Source organism: Clytia hemisphaerica, unplaced genomic scaffold, assembly GCF_902728285.1.
Source record: "Clytia hemisphaerica strain Z4C2 unplaced genomic scaffold, Clytia hemisphaerica genome assembly, whole genome shotgun sequence".
NCBI classification, from domain to species: Eukaryota; Metazoa; Cnidaria; class Hydrozoa; order Leptothecata; family Clytiidae; genus Clytia; species Clytia hemisphaerica.
The window spans coordinates 564,469-583,723 of record NW_027103473.1 but is presented as its reverse complement, the minus strand read 5'-3'; the positions used below and the strand labels follow the sequence as shown (position 1 = coordinate 583,723).

Below are 19,255 nucleotides of genomic sequence, written 5' to 3'. Positions count from 1 at the left end.
TTGAGTGCATTTTCAAGCAATCTAGAGCCTAAATTTTCAAAATTTCCCCCCTCGGGCCAAACCATGGTTGGCCCTTGCGGTGTCACTAAACTTCAGCCCCCCCAATATGAAAATGCTTCATACGGCGCTGCACATGATTTTGAAACCCTGTTCATTACCCTGCAATCCTGTTCTAGTTTCAAAGACAAGTGTTGTCAAGATTTGCAGTAGAAAAGGATGCCATTCTATGCAATTTCCTGAACTGAAAGGGATGCCTAATTCTCTGAAAAGATATCTCAGCTTTTCAAAAGGATTGACCTGTCCAAAGACAGTGTAACATTTGCTAGCCCAAATATCACGACCTTTACCTTAAAGGAAGGTCAAAATTAGACTTTTTTGGCTTCCTCAAAAAAGAACCATTATAAGAAATCTTCCGGGGTCCATTTTCAACCTCAAAATATATATTTTTGTCAATGGTTTTTTTTCTGACATTACTCCTTCTGATTTTCCCTTTGAGCACGCAATATAAATTGATTACAAAAGCTTGCATTCTTGCCCGGGAAGATAAAAATGAGATGGCAATCTTGCAGCAAGGAAACTATAAGTTTACACCTTATTTTCGCGCCTATTTGCGAATGATCTATCTAAATATGGGGGTGTTCTAAATAATATCTTTTAACATGGCATATCATAAAGTTATGATGGCAGACAATTTAAAGTTTCTGATGAGAAAATGTGTGGAATTTAACCATGGCTTGTTGGTTCTGTAAATAAAAACAAGAAAACAGGTATAGCTATTTCTAGCCAAGGCATTGAAGAGGCTACAATGAAAGGGATCCACCCCACCAAAGGAATCCACCTGTCAAAGGGGCTCTCAAAAAGTACCTTTGCCTGACTATTATAACCTATTTTCAACCTTCCCCTTGTTTATTTTCAAGTATATACACCCTTGCATGTATTCTATTTTCTCAAATTTTTACCCCCCCCCCCTTGCATTTTTATTTATTTTTTTTTAATTTTAATCTTAACACGTTATTTTTATTGTCACATAAAGAAATTCAAAGAAAATATCATGCCATTGTTTGATTATTACAATTATTATCACATCACCAATTAGGTTGATGATCTTTTTTAATCATTTAAAACTGGTGGAGTTCCTTAAGTCCCTTTGAACAATTGAAAATTCCTAATGTAATGACATCAACTTTAGACTAAAACACTGGCAGTTACCCGATCTCACAGTATATTTGGAGTCAAGCCAATTTTACTTTATCCTTCTTAATGGTTTCATTTTCGATTTCAAGCCAACCTCTTAACATTGGTTTGCTCGCTCATAGTTACAGGGGCTTACCCAAAAAAAAAAACATAGAAAACTTTCCAAATCTCCCATTTGAATTAAACCAATTAAGAAAATCAAACATTTTGCAAGTTTCACTTTCAAGATTTTGAAGTTCTTTTAATTATGCAAAAATCTATTTTTTTTTGTTGACAATCTAACTCTCCCATCTAACTCTCCCATCAAATTCCCGCTTTCTTGAGAAAATTGAAGATGAGACAAAGCCTAAGCCTTAAAATCAAACTCAAACTTCTCTCACAGCAGGAACTACTTGACAATGCAGAGCCTTTCTAATTCATGATATTCATGATGTAATCTTTTCGTTGACACTCCGAATCAAAACATTTGGCAGCCATTATTGGTGGCAAAACAAATGCGTTCCCCAATGTTTTCCAAGGAAGGACCACCGGAAAAAATAAGAAAAGATTAATAAAGAAGTCCAAATACTCCAAATCAAAGAAAAAACTCTTTTATTGAAATTCTTTAGTTATCTGCAATAGATTTCCAAAAGATATTTAAATTCTATTACATTACGTCACAAGATGTTAAGCTTTCTTTTTCGTAAACCCCCGGTTTCAATACAAAATAGGTTAGTGGGACAATTTTTTTGCCACCAATAATGGCGGCAAAGTTGTTACGTCACATCTATTGTTTAGGCACAAAGATTACATCATGAATATCATGAATTCAGATTAATTCTCAGAATAGAATAGAAATTTGATTTTAGTTAATGAACGGCGTACTAAAAAATACACGATTTCTCTTTCGCACCAAGTAGGCTTTTAAATTGAAATATGAAAAAAAATCTTTAGTGGAGCACACACGAGTGTCTGCATGCACTCTAAGAGGAACAAAGAAGTATGATTGATAAACTTGGTGGAGTTATCAAAACAAATTTGTTGTCAAAGAGATTTAACAGTAAATGAAAATACAGACCAGATATCAACCAGTCCCAAGTTGGAGCAGTTGACGGTAGTACAGTAAGCACTTTTACGTCAGCAATAGCCAAATTTACGTGTCGGCATTTGTGTCGGCAATAGCCGAATGTTGACGCGAATTAGAACGGCTAATGTGTTGTGTCAACTTGTCAGCATTGTATTGTTGTAAAGGGAAAGATATAAGAGGTAAGACTAGTCTAGTTTCTAATCCTGTCATATAGAGTTTAAGCTTAGACTGACTGCCCAGAGGAGAGGGATTGCAATTGTCCAAGAAGAAATTCTAACAGTCAAAACAAGACCTCAATTTAACCAACTAATCCCATCACACATCATTGTTTCGATGCTCTGGATATAGTCAAGGTGTAGATGAGGGTCTATAGCGTTTTTTTGGTGAAACCTGGGTTTTCTATCTCCTACAGTCAGGCGCATCTTGGCAAATGAACGGGGTGAGTATTTGCATGGGGTTTTCGTCAACCAATGCAAATGAAATTGGACGTCTCAGGCTAAAAGCGTGAAAATGAATAAAAATGAACTTCAAACTGAAAACGGGAAAAAAGGTAGAAAGCCGGGAACTTTATTTTTTTGTTAAAAGTTTCTTCAATCTTTGAAGAAAAAATTGACCCATGGAAAAAAAATTTCATCTATGCAGTTCTTCAAAATGAAGCAAAATATTTCCAACCCGGTTCAATTCAGTGTAGCTGGAACCTCGATTTCGAATTCCAGGATTAGAAAAAGCTATACATGTTATCTTTTTTCTTTAAAGAATCAACAAGCCATCAACATCGATAAATTACAAACATTTTCCTCAGAAACTTTTAAAATTATCTGCCATTATGACTTTCTTGAAGCCGTTCCGAAATTAACCAATCGGGTTAGGTATCGGAATTCCTATGGGAGTTCTTTTCCGAGATTTGTAAAATAGCTAAGTCGGCAAAAAAACTTTTCCCGGGGGTTTGAGGAATAAACAGAACTGTTATCGTTAACCATATATTTAAATTTGCGCTCAAAAATACTTAAATGAACAAGTTAATAACATTTAATATACTATTTGTATCTCTCAGGAAATAAACACTTACAGAACGACATAGTTTATCATCTGAAATACCCCCGTGTTTAGGCCATTCTATCGTGGGCGCCAAATAGGGCGGAAACTAAGTAGCACCCTCAGTGCAAGATTGCTGCCTCATCTTTATTCGCCCGCGCGAAAACGCGCGCTCAAGGTGAAAAGGAAAGTGATCGATATTCTTTGAAGGAAAAACGTCAGAGACAAACCCAAAGACCAAAAGATGCATTTTGTTGTTGAGAATCGATCCTGTGAAGATGAAAAAATTTCTGCTCTGCATTTTTTTCGGAACGCTGAAAAACTCTAATTTCGATCTTCCAAGGTAAAGAGGTTGCGAGATTTGGGTTAGCGAGGCAAAAATCGCTAAAAAGCTGGTAAAATCGTAATCCTCAAAAATGGAAGTTCCAGCCTCGCTGCAATTGCGTGGGGTACCGTAGAGTCGTTTAATATCGACATACGTCTTGCAATCTTGACATAGCTGTAGGCTGGTCTTCGAAATAAAAAATCAAACATAAACAAATACATACCAAAGTTATCAATCAATCACTAAATTGTTCTCTCTCTCTATCCACGTCACAGATTGTTAATATAATATGAGAAATGTGAACTGTTATTACTTATATTTGAAAAGAACACTTTAACGATGTAGTAATCACTAAAAAACTAATTAGCATGCTTTCAACGAAGATGCCCAAATCACAACAACATTTTGCACGCGAGGAATTTTTTAGTAGACCTTTTTACCGTGAACCGAAAATAATTAAAAGAACCCGGTTTCCTTATGAATTTGAAAAGGGGCCGGGTGTGCTAGGTGCGGCGCCTAGAAGTTTAACACGGCCTCCTAGCGCCTAGAGCGTGTGCTTGCAATAAATAAAAAGGAAATGGAAACCAGGTCGACTAAGCGCGCGAATTATTTTTATCACGTGACTTGAAGCATAATAAAGTTGTAAAATTTTAATGATGGACATGAGAAAGTTACGAGGAAGTTTGCATGCGTTTCGTGTGTTGTGTAAAACTGCTTATAATTTGACTGTTTTTTTAATTGAAAGGATTGCAATGTTTACTGAACTTCTAGTTTGATGGATGAACTTGTTCGATAAGAATGATACCAAGAATTTCATTCAAGGTTTGTTTTGATTATTTTACAGATCCGGTGTCGAGATTAGACGACTCTACGGTATTCAGCGATATTACATCACTTTTGTTTTCGTCCCCTTGCATTTGCCACCAATCGCAAGTGAAAAATACCCCGTTCATTTGCCAGGATGCGCCTGACTGTCCTAGATTATAATAGATGTTCCCAACAGCCTATTGAATGGGCTATTCCATTTTTAAACCATACAGGGGTATTGACGAACTTTTTTAGGGGGGACTGAGCCTTGATTTTCCAAGGGGCTTTTGTTGATGGTCATTTTCAGATTTTCCAAGGGGGTTATTAAAGGTTTCCAGGGAGGGGGTTCTCTCCTCCTAAGCTGGCATCAAAAGTCACTTTCCAGGTCCTTTTTCACAAAATTTCACTTTCCAGGGGTTTTGACTCCTAGTTTCCAGAATCCAGGGGATAGTTTGTTATCCAAAATTTCCAGGGGGGGTTAGTGAAAAAAGTTCGTCAATACCCCTGTACAATTTTTTTTGGAATAGCCCACAATAACTAACACTAAATTTATACTCCACAACAGTTACCTAGAGACAAGATAATTGATCACATTTTTATTGGCTGAGGGAAGTTAATGTATGCTGGTATGTTCTCCAAAAGAGAGGCTCTACCTTACTACAATTCCTGCATTACTAAAAATAGACAAAAAGAACGATAAATTTCATAAAAAACGACAAAAAAGAATGACAAATTTCATATTTTGCCGTCCACAACCCAGACCAAAAGTGACTGTGCAGGAATTGTCAGTCGAACTCACTGAAACAACTGTAGAACAAAAAGTATAAATGGAACAAAAAGTATATGTACCAAAAACAAAAGGCAAAAAGCTTCTGGACGGACTTACTGTTTAGTTCACTGTACTGTAGTCCAGGGTCTGGAGCTCAACTATTTTTTGCCTTTGATAATCTGATGGTGGAAAAAATTTTATTCTATCGAAGCGCTATCAATAAAATCAAAAAAGCGAAGATAGTATACGGCAGACTTTTTGACTAACTGTACTGTGCTGTGGTGAGAGCACTGAGGTTTGCTCTAAAATAAAATGAAGGAACTAATAATAAGGAAATGAAAGAAGTAATTTAAACCACGTAATACTTACAAAAAATAGTGAGGTACCTAGTTTTTTGGTAGAAAGAACTGAAGAACAAAGAAGGCATGTCAGCAGTGGAGCAAAAAAATGATTGGCCGTGCATAAAGATTTCTCGTGTCATGGTTTCCAGTAATAATTGTGATTACGTAATCATGTTAATTCTAAGAAAATTCTCGGCGGGGGACCTTCGACTGGACCCTTACTGTGCGTGCGTGCTGCTGGGACCTCAGCCAGGACCCAGTAATATCCAAAATTCCAAAATCGGTAATGTAGGTAGGTGATGGGAATGTGATCGTACTGAGGGTTGGGCTGACAGGCTGGCTTATCTGACCTTAAAGGCGAAGCTCCGTAATAAACTTTCCAGATAGATGTTGAAAAATTCTCCCAAAGTAGTAGTCCAGTTGAGCTTTCAGGGTTGGTTATTTTTCATTTGGTTGGCATCTCAGGTAAGCTAACCCTAGCCTGGAGGTCCATGCTATGATTTCTTATTTTATGTACTGATGGCGAAATGTATAAATGTATACATCAGATCATAAAAATAGAGGACAGGGTCTCCTGTCTAAGTTAACCCTATTAGCCCCAGGGGGGGTTTCACTTTTATGGTATGACGGTATTGGGCCTTTTTACCCCCGGTAAATCGGTATTACGAGAAAAAAACGACGGGATTACGGTAGTTCATTTTCTACCGGTATCGGTAAATTGCCTGTTTTTTTGTCGGTATTTCAATATTTTTATCAATAAATAACGGTACTTCGGTATAAACCTTTTAGTTTCTTCATGAGTTTCGTGCAGAAAAGTTTTCAAAAAAGATAAGTCTATTCCGCTATTTTAACCAGTAAAATTTTCTTGCGCGCTTCGCTCGCACAATCTTCGATGTCCTATTGACTTATTGTCATGGTGAGGTTATTCCAATAAGCAAAACTTTACGATATCTAAACAAATATTTTTGTTTTTTTTCTGCGGGCGCATTTTTTTAATGACAACTTTTGTGATGCAAATACTGCATCCAACGAATGAGTCTAGATAAAATTTTCTCCGTCAGCACTAAATGATATTGTCGTCTATCCGTATTCACTTATATTGCTACTACAATACAATACACAGATACTGCAGTAACTCAGAGACAGTAAAGGTGGTATTTACTCCTTCAATAATTAGTAAAAGTAGGTAGTTCTAAAAACATCTTGTGCAGCATCGAACGATTAAAAAAGAATTCACATCATGATGCATATTTTTGCCAACAAATGGTCAGTGTTAAATAAAATCAAAAATTGTGCGACCAAACAAGGCATACTTGGGCTAACAATAGCGTATTAGGGCCGTTTTTCAATAACAAAAGAGAGCGAAAATTGTCGAAAAATTTTCGCGCTCGCTTCGCTCGCGTTCTTATTTTCCATTTATTTTCTTTCCTCCGATAGGGTACAAGACTTGTTTGTACAGTTTCTAATTTGTTACTACACAATGGATTTGATAACTAATTCATTATTTTCGAAAAAAAAACATAAATATAATATCGGTATCGGTGTTAGGCTTCCTTCACCGACGGTATTACGGTATTTGACCCAAAATTTTGTCGGTATGACGGTATTTAAGACCCCTGAAACCTCCCCCCAGGAGGTAAAATCTACCACGCTGGAGTTCTATTGTAGTGTATATCTCCAGTATCTCGGAGAAAATTTTTTCAAACGACTTAAAACTTTCTGACTTTTAACAAAATCTTATTATTAAGAGTATTTATGCAAAATTTTAGGGTTATAGGTCTTCTAGGTCAGGTTTTATATGACTTTATTGTGAAACATGGTAAAAACCAGCTAAAATCGCTTAAAAACTCTCGGTAAAATTTCAAAGTTGTGCTGATAACTTCTGAACTATTTATTCAATCATCTTCAAATTTTAACATGTGATAGGAATTGACAATATAGATTTAAAAAAGCAAAAAAATATTCAAAAATGATAACGTCATCATTGATGACGTTATAAAATTTTGAAAATTTTACTCATCTTCAGCCCAGATTTTAAGATAAAATCTTCATGGAAAACGTGCAAAAGAGATTATAACGCAATAAAGTTGATGGGATTGGAAATCGTACAAACACATCGATAGTAATGTTTATGTCAAAAATACAATATATTTTTAGATTCAACGCGGTGCACTATTTGGAGTAAAGTTGCATATCATTATAAAAGGATCACTGTGCATCATGCTTTAGTCTAAATTTCATGTTTCAGAACAAACGGTTGTAGATTTACATAAATCAATGAAACAAGGCCAAACAAGTTTAATTCATTTTAATTGAACTTTCAGTCAAAATCCATTATCTATCAGCAAATTCAATGTTTTTTGCCACCGCAGGGAGCCTCAAGCGACTGAGGATGGCATTCATAGCTTCACGGATTTAATTTTATCCCCAAAATTTTTCGTCTATCAAAAGTCGTGAAAGTTATTACTTGTTCTTTGTAATTGAGTGTAATTTGCGTGCAGGCGTAATAAACGCAATGGGTGATGGGATTGAATTTCAGTCAAACATAAAAATCAATGTCTTTTTTTAGATTCACGACGGTATGCTATTGTTAAACTTTTGTTTTTCTCTGAGAAAAAACCAGTCGGGCCATGATTATATAAACGACTGGATGTTTATCTTGTATTGAGTGTTTGAAGCGAGCTTCGTTGCCGGCTGTATTTCAAATTTGGTACCCGGTGCGCCACAAAAAAGTTTCTCTCTTTGAAACTAATTTTCTCGAAATCTAAAAGTTTTAAAAAACCGTGTCTATTTTATTGGAAAGAAGATAAACTTAAATTTTGATGGGTCATTTATTAAATTGTATTCATTAGATCAAAAGTTATGCTCAATTGAATACAAAAGTTATACTTTCTGAAAGTGCTCAAAAACGTTAAAAATCGACCTATCAAATTAAACAGAAGCATGATACATCACTATCTTCGTTTCAGTCTTTAAAAATGATAATTAGCTGTCTAAATGACCTTTTATTATATAAAGGAAGGTCTGAATTTCAATAAGGGACAGAAAATTCGTCGAAAAAGGCAAAAAAACCTGGTCAAATTTGTAAAAATGCATTACATACGGGTTTCGAGCAATGAAGTATAAGCCCGAAGGGCCGAAAGACAATCTCCTTGGTAGGATTTGAAACCAACAAATCCTACCAAAGTTGCGCGGCCTTGAGCGGCTCGCCTGGTTTTTACACAAATGACAGATTGAAACTAAAATTTACCGTTAAATTTCGAAAAAAATATCAATCGTAAACAAAGGAATTAATAGATTCAATCTGTCGTCAAAAATATGGGGTATTTTTAAGGCTTCACTTTTTCTTGCCTGAGAAAGGTTAGAGATTGAACTCTAGCCCTTCTGGCTTTAAACTCAATGGTTTCGAGGTATACATCCAGCCTTACAGAACCAAGCTAGTCTAGAACCAAAAATCTGAGGAAAATTTCCTTAAAAAGTAAATTGAAATGATTTTGATGAACATTTTAAACCCTTTCGCTCCATCAGTTGTAAAGGCTATTGCGATTGACAATTTTAATATAAAAATTGGACAGGTCGATTTTCAACGTTTTCGAGCACTTTCTGAAAGCAACTTTTTTATTCAATTGAGGATCACTTTTGATCTAATGAAATGAACCGAATTTAAAGGGACATAACAGTACTTGCGAAATTTGTAAACAAACTGTATGCAGCGGATACAAAATCAAAACAAATGTCACATGTCAAAATTTAAATCAAACCAAGTATGGCCAATTTTGATTGTTCAATTGTTTTACAAGTTTGTTTTAGACACGTGATTTTTAATTGTTCTCTTTAATGACACGTGGTTCGCCCAATGTTTACATTTTACTACTTTTATGTCCCTTTAATAAATGACCCATCAACATTTAAGTTTTTCTTTCTTCTTTCCAATGAAATAGGAATGGTTATTTTAAAAATTTTAGATTTCTAGAAAGTTAGTTTTAAAGAGAGAAATCTTTATGTGGCTCACTCGGTTTAAAAAATCCGACAATATTCCGTCAAAATTTATTTCTTTGAATTACTTAGGTAAAAGAATTGATATATCTAGAACATTACTTGTAATTCACAAAAGAATCATTCTTGAGAATTTCTAAAAATTGAGCATTTTTTTTAGAAGCTTACATGAAGAAGAAGCATGTATTTTATCAACATATTTTTAACGCTGAAATACAGAATTCCAACTGCGTGTATACTTATGAATCACTTTCGTCAATCCAAAAATTTCCAAATTTCAGAGCCTGTGTCATAAGAATATCATAATTTGAATCCCATACTCTTTAAAATTATTCAATACTTTTGAGTCAAAATTTAGAAATATTAGTCGGAGTTTTTACAAGCTGACGATGATTTTTGTAATAATTTCTTTGTAATATCGAGTTGAAAAGAGTAGAACAACAAAGACTTTTGTCGCAGTTTTGACGTTTTTTGCAAGGTATTCCCAAGAGGTGTAACATCAAAATTTATTGTTTCATTTTATTTTTTTAACCAGGCGACAACAAAGCTAGCAGTGCTTTCTACAAAAACACAAATTAGGAGATAGAGTTTTCCAGTTGTTTATATGTTCATGGTCGGGCCAATTAAATCTTTATGGCTTTCAATTATCAAAAATTCCCGAGCTGATAGTTGGGAAATATGAACACCATACACTTTTTTTTAATTAGAACCCAGTTTATAAGAACATTGATGCTGAAATTCGTCGAAAAATTAAGAACATCGTAAAAACATGCCCAGCCTCAGTTTGGAAAAAAATTACAAGAAACTATACAATTTTTTCCTCTTTTCAAGCAGTTTAAACCGAACTTAGGCATGGATTTTTTTAAATCGAGGGTCAAATATTGTCCAAATTTTACCAATTTTAAGTGCTCTAAATTTTCATAATATTGTCAATTCAGAGTAGTCTGAAAAATTGAGAACGCATTCAAGAACATTTTAGGCTGAAAATTGCTAAAAAAATGAGCACATCCAGGCTCAGCCAAATTTTAGGTGTTATCATAAAAAACAAACGTGTAGATTTTGAATTAATGAGCTAACATGTTTCAATGAAATTTTGTGTGATGGAAGATAACAGGTTTTTAAAAGAGGAAAGTCATTTTCAGAACTCTTCTTGCGCAAATTTTCTTATAAAGAACATTTTCTCTCGCGATCAGCCATATTTACAAAAATCCCGAATTTCGTGATTTTTTTACTTGGCCTCGTTCAAAATCGGTTTGGTGTTGTTCTAGTGCTTCGTTTATTTTAATTTTTGGAGAGATTGCAAGGAATAGTTTGAGGATTCTGCTGCACAAAGGAAGTTCTATAGAAGTTTGTTTTTGGTTGTTTTTTTCAAGTTCAAAGACGCTCGTTCGTGCACTGGGGCCGTTCGTGCACTGGTGATATGACTCTATATGAGAAAGTTTTTTGAAGAAGTTTTATTGTGAAGAGGTTTTATAGAAAATATGAAATTCATGAAAAGATTTAATTAAAAATAGTGTTCCAAAAGTCGTGGAACTTCATATAATATTTTTTCTCATGTAGCAGCATTTTGTGAGTCCAGCCAACAGTGATATGATATAAAGAACGGACCGGAAAACCACGCTGGTATTCAAACTTGATAGAGTTGAGTCGGAAGCCACCTCCATTACATGGAAAACCACCTTCGAATGGCCTTGGCTTTTCATCGTGCACACCGTAAGGTAATTCCTCCATGAAGATCACCCTGTTTGACAATTTCTTCAAAACAGGGTCCAATTCATTTCTTTCCTTTAAAAAAAGAAAGAGAAAAATGTTGCATATCGAAAGAAGAAGTGTTTTCAATTTTCATATTTGGAAAGTTTATAGAATGATGCTCGAATTGCTTTTATTTGAGATAATCCAAGAAATTTGTGCTTTTAATGCATATCTAGGAAGATTTAAAGGTTATAAATACGAAATCCGAAATTAAAAAGGGATTAACATATTTTGAATTGTTAATTTACCGGCTGGTCCAAAATAAGTTTCAATAAATTTCAAATTTTGACCTAGAGCGCTCTAATTGTGCTTTTGACTTTAAATTGTATATGGGTAAACTTTTACTTAATTCAAGGCACTCCTGAAAATATCAATGTCAAAAACTAATATTTAGAATTAAAGTTATGAGATTTTCTAAAAAAGAGGTCAAAATTGACTTGTATTTGAACTTAAGTATAAAGTTCCTTCCTGAGAAATGTATTGAAGATTTTTTTCCTTACCCCTTCACCATAACACTTGTTTTCTGATTTATCGAAAGTAATCTCAAAATCATGGACATTTCCAGCACTTGTAGTAAACAAAAACTCAACATTGTCTTCAAGAAAAGGAATTTCAGGATGGAATTGCGTTCTGATGTAACCTTGAGCCGCAATCTCATATTTTGGGATACCATCAAGTACTTCGTTGTCTTTACGGCCATGTCTGGTCGTCAATGTGAGGCTCTAGAATAAAAAAAAACATTAAAATATTTGATAATACGTCATCGTATACAAAACTTTAAAATATGAAAATCAAAAGTTTTCATCAAAGGTCTAAGTAACTACCTAGCTGGCACATAACAGTGTTTCAACGTCAATGGACGTGGTGAATATTAGATAAACGTTGAAATTGTGTGGCAGCTTTGTACCTACCCTTGATTTGGGGTAGGTACTAGGGTTGCGAGCTATGGTCCAACTTTGGACCCTTACCGGGACTAAAAAGGAGAAAACAAAAAAGTAAAATTTTATGAATTTTACGACCCTCATTGGTCAAAATTTGACCAATTTTGAACACATTTTGATCTTTTCGAGGGGTAAAAATTGAAACTTTCCTATTTCTCCGACCCTTAGTGGGACTGATATTTGATTTTCTGATTTTAGTGGGACTTTGGAAATCCAAAAAAGGTACCCTTAAGGACGGCACATACCGTACCCTCAAATTTCCTAAGTACCTCTCCCAGGGTTTACAGATGGAACAGACAAGTTTGTTCATTTCTCAATTATAATGTGTCGGGCATTGTCTGCGCGAGAGGGGCTCCTTTAAATCATGATTTAAGCTTACATAAAGATCACCAATCTTTTTCACGATATCTTTCTTCAAATTAAGCGATGGTATGAGGGTGAAAGGAATTTCCTTGGGAAAGAATTCATCCACAAATTGTTTCCAGTGTTGTCTTTGAATATCTACTTTGAAGGACCAGAAGTTTGGTTGGATGTCAAAGTCTCCTACAGAGTTGATTGGACTTGAATTTGGTGTTGCTTTTAGTTGCATTTTCTGGTCGATAATAAAGAAATGATTATTACTGCTATGGTGTGTAGCATGGTATAACACTTCATCGGAGAAGATGACGTAATCTCTCCATTTCAATATAAGATCTGCTTTCGATTCACCATGCTGAGCCATATAGTAATGTGGCCATATGAGTGATGTCGTGTTGGTTTTGTCGACAGAGAACGTTGTTGCGTGTCGAGAATCAACTTTCACTAATCCATTGTAATCAGGTTGTTTTTTGGATGAACATGGATAGAATCTACCACTGGTGAATACTGAGTATATTCCTCGATCGTTTTTTAAGAAAAAATGAGGATCAAGAAGCGACAACCATTTTGAAAATTGGTAAGATCCTTTGTATTGACCAAGGTAATAGTATTTTTCATCTTCTGAAGCTTCTGAGCTTCTGAATAACGCATTTACGTGACAATAGAACTTCGGCTTGAAGCTGGAGATTCCATTAATTCTTAGGTTTTCTGGGAATATGATTCTTGTTGAATGTGTGATTCCTAAATCATAACCATTGGGTTTTGAAGAGTGACAAACATATTCATCTGGTTTTGAGAGGACAGCTAATAATGCCGATTGGATGTGAGCATCTGTTTCTGTGTGTACCAAGTCAGTCACTGCTTTGGATAAAGTTGTTACTGATTGTGCTATGAAAAGACATTGAAAAATCAATGAAAATGTCTGATAGTATATTGTGCAAATAAAAATAGAATGAAAGTCTAAGAAATGATTCACTAATTTTAACCTCTACAAGAGTTTTTGAGCTTTAATACATAGAATTAAAAGAAATCCTCAACGATGAAAAAAGGTAATGGTATTCAACTCTTTCATTTATCTCACTGACAGAAAAAACTACTAAGCGGATCCCTCTGAGACAGACAATACATTATAAACACTTACTTCTCTTTATTTGGACAAACATGTCTGGATAACATCTTTCGTCAATCGCAAGCGAACCTTGAAATGAAATTCAACAATGAGTTAGGCTAAAGTGACATTACTTTTCAAACTTTATTTTATTGATCGTTGGAAAAAAGCATCCATCTTTTGATAAAAGATCATTCTGAAGAATAGAAACGAATTTGATTATTTGGATGTTATGAGTTGTGAAATTTGAATCAAGTGAAAAGGATCCTTGTGTATACCTACCTTTCAAAACGATATCCATTAGAAAAAGAAGAATTGTTGTTCTCCTCATCTTGTCGAAATTTTTATTTTCAGATTAATGTTTGTTGTTCGTTGTTTGTTGTTTTCTCTTCAATTTTGATTTGATGTTCACCAGAAATTTGCCAGCTTTATATACGATTCTCAATGAAGGCTTTTAACACAATGGCAAAATATTTCACAATCTTTCACCACAAAAGGCCTTTAAGTCAGTTTCTCCACCCCGCATCTTTAAAGTCAAAAGTTCAAATTTTCAAATAATCGGCTGCGACTCGATTGATGAGTTTCATTCTTTTTGGCTGACATTTTACCTGTAAATGAATGAAATCGTTTAATCAAAACCGCAAGTTAATTAAATATTTCAAGCTTTGTTTGAAAGTCGTTAAAAATCAAACCAAAAAGTTCATGTCAGAACTCTGAGTTTTATGTTTCGTTGTAATAATTACCGCTTTCATACTTTTTGGTGTTATCCAGCACTCTCGACAATTGAATACCTTATCGACCCTTTTTACGTCGACCCTAATTTAACGCCAGCCCTTATTACGCCACAGCCTGATTTTGGGCTTTCGCCAATTAGGACCGTAAATAACGCCAAAATTTGTTAGAATGGCTATTTATGCTTCAATTTACATTAAAATATCATTTTTCAGTAGTAAACTGTTGAAAATTCAATTGAAAATCACTGATTTTTGCGAAGTTTTAGATATGGAGTAAAACATAATGGATAATTTATCTTCAAATCATATATTCAAAATCCTTTAATTAGAGAAAAATGGTCAAAAATTAACGCCACTTAGGTAAAATTTGCAAAGTTTCTCTTTTTACACCAGTCCCTTTAACGCTAGCATATCTCTATCCCAATACGCGATTTTTTGATCACTCACGGAACGGTGTCGAGAAAAATACCGTGGTCGTCTGGTACAGGCAACTTTAACGCCGGCCCTTATTAATCCAAGAGCCTAAAAATAACGCCTATAAGGGCCGGCGTAAGAAGGGCCGGCGTAAGAAGGGCCGATAAGGTAGCATACATACTACACAAGACTAGCCGTCCCGGCGTCGTCCGAGACGACTTTTTACCATAATAATTGAGCTTATCTGATATTCCGATGGCGGATTGGCGGCCGCCCACGCTAAAGCTTTAAAGGAAGCGGGCCAATTTCCCATGGGAGAGGAATAATAATCGGCCTTTGATGTGCCGCATCCTTAGTTGGGCTCAACAGCCCTTCCCCGTAAACCTAAAACTATTTCGGTTGGACCCGCCAATCCCCGAAAACGAGGGCTGGGTTACCAGACCTCCCGCTGCAAAATTCTTGACGTGCTCTCGCAAAATTCTGTAATGTAAACCTTCCAGATGTTGAAAATGTTCCCGACCTTCAGAGCTTTAGCGTGTCGGATGAAAATTTCACCATCTGGGTGCCACATAATAATTAAGCTCGCTTCACTCGCTGTTATTTTTGAGATATTAAATGTATTTTTAACTTTTATGCAAAAAATAGGTAAATGGTTTCTTGTATTTTCTAAGTTCATTTTTTAAGAGAAATCGCTTTCTGTCTTAAAAAAAGGTAAAAAATAGTTATTTCAAATAAAACAAATCGAAACGAAAATGCAATTTTTCAATTTCAATCTATTTGCGCCTGCCTGAATGACGGAAAGGTGCCCAGTAGGCACCTAGATGACAGAATCAAGTAAAGTAGGGCTAAATTTGGAGGTTCTTGGATCTCTCGTTGACCAAAAATGGTAAAAAAAAAGTGCATTTTTGTCAAATTTTTGCATTTTTTAAACTTGTTGGCTTAAAATCTCGCTAGAAAGACTCACTATTGATTAAGCTCAATCCAATTCTTACGAGTTAGACCAAAAGTGACGATCTCTAATACAAACTAGGCATTACCTATACAGCCCATGTCTGATATACACGGCATTGGCACTTAAAGGCCTTAAAGGGTTAAAAAGTTTTACAGTAAGATTTAGGCATTGTTGAGCCATTGTTGGCAGCGATGATCTTAGTTTTCAGCTGGCTTTTTATTTGAATTTTCAAAAAAGTGAAAAGATTAAGTTCAATTTTTTAACCTGGGTTAATGAATATATCAAAAGTAATGACAACAACGTCATAACTTAATTACATTGCCTACCTATAATTAGTGAAATACCGCAAAATTGAGCATCAAATGGAATAAATCGATAACTCCCTTTGAACTTTCTTTGGATTTCAACACAACATAAACTTTTCGGTCTTTTTGGTCAACTTGAAGACTTTTGATTCTTGGCATTGCGACAAACTTCCCACGACCCAAAAATCAGTATAAAACATTTGCAATTTGGGACAGTTCATCATTCTAAACTCTAACAAACAAAATATAAGCAATTGACAAAAACAAATACTTAATTTAACTCAAAAATGAAACTGATTATTATGTTTCTTCTGGTTGGAATCTTCTGGAAAGGTAAGCCAATAGGATTTAAATGAGGGATATAAACTTTTTAATCAATGATTATCTCATAACTATTTTAATGCAAGTTGGAATTTTGGTTGTAATATTTTGATCAGGGATTTAACACCTCAGAGATACACTTTCAGACATTAATTTTTGAAAACCCTTCAGTTCTTCCTTATAAATTTCTAACCTTGAGTGTTGGATTATTAGTAACTAAATTGGATGGTAGAGAAGGGTTATTTCTCGAGTCTCATTGGGCTTTTCCAGAAAGAAATTTTACCCCCACTGTTACGAACCCCCTGGATATGCTACTTTATTAAGACCCCCTGGATATCCTCTCTTATAAAGATGGTTACCCGTGGATATCGTATTTTTTACTTGAAAAGACACTTTACCCCCTGGATATCCGCTCCCTTGTAGATATTCAACCCCCTGGATATCCACTTTTGAACAAAAATCGTTAACCCCTGGATATCCGATATCCTCAACAGGGGGGACACGAACTATTTCTGGAAAAGCCCATTTTATGATGCTTCACGTAACTCTAGAATTGATCATAATTTAATCAGGGAATATAATGAATATATTATGTATATTGTTTCCTAGGTTCCTCCGGACAAGATTGCTATCCAGATATGTTCAATCAAAAAGGTAAAACCAACATTTTCCTAGGTTATGACAAGATATTATATAGATTCATCGCATGTATATTTTCCTTTTCAAAAATATCAAAACTCTACCTAAAAGCATCTTATTTTTCGTGCACCTAAATATCTTTGCTCTGTCCATATTAGGATGGTCAAGTGTGGAGACAATCACCGTCAATAATTTAAACACCAATGGATTTATCAATATTGATAAAGCTTTTCAAATGTTTGGAGGTAGTGTCAATTGCGCTCAAACTTCAACCGTCGGAATCAACGCAGCCGATATCAAGCAGTCCAAGCATTTTCAAATCACTGGTCTAGAAGGGTTTTCGTATAAACATGGATGCTATGCAGATGGTTTTGATTATCGCTTCATTGGCTCCAAGTCTGGTTTGTTGCCTCTCTCCAACAAATTATCACTTTTGAATCCACATTTTTTCGCAATGAAGGATGATAGCAACCCTTTCGGTGATGAATGGAGTATAGCAGTTTTTGGTAAATTCTATCCGTGTTCTGATGAACCAAACAATGCATTCAATGCAGATGTCAAAATCAATGATGCTGGTAAAACAGTGATGAAAGTGAAAGACATGAAAACCTTCAATGCTGTGTGGCCACATTATTATCTATCGGATCACGGTGAGCCTCTATCCAGTATTCACGTCTTTGATTTAGAGAAGTACATGCATTTCACACCAGCCACAACGCTGAGAGCAACTTTGACTGATTCAAACTATGAAATCATTGTTGAAGATGAAATGTTGCACTTGAAAGCAAACCCAGATTCTAATGCAGCTCTTCTGGCGTTGGGTAGAGCTTCACAATTAAAAATAAAGAATACTCAAAGGAAGTCATTTTGTCACAACAAACACAGGAAGACAAACGAAATTTCCTAAAAACCTTCTTCCCAAACAACCTCCCATTTATGGAAATCGCTGCTGGAAATTTCATGAACAATCTCTTATCAAACATCAGTAGCATTGAGGTAGATTATTTTTTAACATCTCTGTTGTAGCTGGATTCTAAAATTTGCATCAGTTTGAAGAGAGCGTTGTTTGGCAATTCCTTTTTGCCCTGTGAATATAACATTTACCATACCATACCTCTTCATCTCGACTAACTTTTACCTCAAATCTCTCGAAAAAACTATTTGCTCATTAGGCTAGATTTCGTATTTTCTTTCTCAACTGTTGGCATTATCACTGAAATCTTGCTTTTTTTATTATCTATGGTTTTATAGTAATCAGTACTTTAGACTCGTTAAGCTCTACCCAGCAATTGCCTGGACAAAAAAAACAAAAGTAAACTTTGCTTTTATCTTCACAATAGGCTTTAAGAATGAAATCAACCCACGGCAATCCACGAAACACCAAAACAAAATACCAAATCGATGCCAATGCTGAATTCCATTCCTCCATGAAATCAGAATACTTGAAGGGCTTAAGCTTTGGAATTCAAATTAGTGGTGTGAACCTCGAATTTATCAAGATCCATTTTCTGCATGATGACAATCAGTGCCGCCACGAGGTAAACATTTGTCTTTTTTTATTTGAGGAAAAAGTAATGGAAAGAAATGAACTGAAATTCGTTGTTTTACGATTAAGAAAAGCAACCAGCCATTTTTAATTGTTGCAGCTTTCTCGACATCCTTTAACTTAGCTATTTGGTTTGATCAGTCCCGTTAACACCCTAAATCGATAGCTTCCTCGATGTACAAGTATTTTACGCTTTTTGCAAAATCTAATTTCTTCTTTTATTTACAGCCTGAAAGTGGTTTGGATTACATTTCAACCGAGATGAAGAGGTTAGCTCAGAAAATGCCAGGAGAGACTGAACCTTTTTATGAAAACAAAGTGGTAGCTCTTGATAACCATCGATGCAAGAATGAAGATTTTCTGATGCACTCAATCGAGCTGACTTACATGGAGGGTGCAAACGACCGGTCAATTTTCCGAACCACTATCAAATGGGAATTTCATGATGGTCTTTTACACAGTACTCTACATACAGTCACTGCCTTACTCAAATTTGAAGATTTTGTGAAAATTCTTTTCAACTGACTTTCTTCTCACCATATTCTTTGTAAACTTTAATTCTTATTATATTTTCCATAATAATTCAGTTCTCGTAAAGTAAGGCTGGTTCTTACTTTTGATAAAATAAATATATGTGTTGAAAAAATGCAACT

General features: G+C 35.1%; 4 protein-coding genes across 6 annotated transcripts in view; 2 read left to right on the top strand and 2 right to left on the bottom strand.

The window, feature by feature from the left end:
• The window catches only part of LOC136798498 (uncharacterized), a 14,820-nt gene extending 9,188 nt beyond the window's left edge, over positions 1 to 5,632 (bottom strand). Inside the window, exon 1 of the mRNA XM_067055122.1 lies at positions 5,566 to 5,632. The gene's annotated coding sequence lies outside the window, so the exon portion shown is untranslated. The remainder of the gene's footprint in view (positions 1 to 5,565) is intronic.
• Positions 1 to 19,255, top strand: part of LOC136798491 (DIS3-like exonuclease 2) — a 426,120-nt gene that overhangs the window by 218,117 nt on the left and 188,748 nt on the right. The window lies entirely within an intron of this gene.
• The window catches only part of LOC136798519 (uncharacterized), a 21,432-nt gene extending 2,177 nt beyond the window's left edge, over positions 1 to 19,255 (top strand). The window contains exons 2-6 of one of the 3 annotated variants that reach the window (XM_067055150.1): positions 11,094 to 11,251; positions 17,027 to 17,071; positions 17,215 to 18,052; positions 18,397 to 18,594; positions 18,831 to 19,255. In XM_067055150.1, coding sequence (XP_066911251.1) covers positions 17,056 to 17,071; positions 17,215 to 17,963 — 765 coding nt within the window. In that variant the 5' untranslated portion in view covers positions 11,094 to 11,251; positions 17,027 to 17,055 and the 3' untranslated portion in view covers positions 17,964 to 18,052; positions 18,397 to 18,594; positions 18,831 to 19,255. Of the gene's footprint in view, positions 1 to 11,093; positions 11,252 to 16,267; positions 16,430 to 17,026; positions 17,072 to 17,214; positions 18,053 to 18,396; positions 18,595 to 18,830 lie in introns of those variants that run through there. The other 2 variants (XM_067055149.1, XM_067055151.1) reach the window with 2 other exon arrangements.
• Positions 10,966 to 14,301, bottom strand: LOC136798500 (uncharacterized). Its single transcript, XM_067055124.1, has 5 exons — positions 13,974 to 14,301; positions 13,725 to 13,781; positions 12,606 to 13,471; positions 11,786 to 12,007; positions 10,966 to 11,318 (listed from the first exon to the last, which is right to left on the bottom strand). The coding sequence occupies exons 1-5, from the start codon at positions 14,020 to 14,022 to the stop codon at positions 11,034 to 11,036; spliced, it is 1,479 nt and encodes a 492-aa protein (XP_066911225.1). The 5' UTR covers positions 14,023 to 14,301; the 3' UTR covers positions 10,966 to 11,033.

Bases quoted from the DNA above. Each gene is read 5' to 3' on its own strand.
- LOC136798500 (XM_067055124.1), bottom strand. From the start codon at position 14,022: ATGAGGAGAACAACAATTCTTCTTTTTCTAATGGATATCGTTTTGAAA. The intron at 13,782-13,973 runs GTAGGTATACAC...TTTCATTTCAAG, and splicing joins AATGGATATCGTTTTGAAAG to GTTCGCTTGCGATTGACGAA. The intron at 12,008-12,605 runs GTAAGCTTAAAT...TTTTTATTCTAG, and splicing joins AAAAGATTGGTGATCTTTAT to AGCCTCACATTGACGACCAG.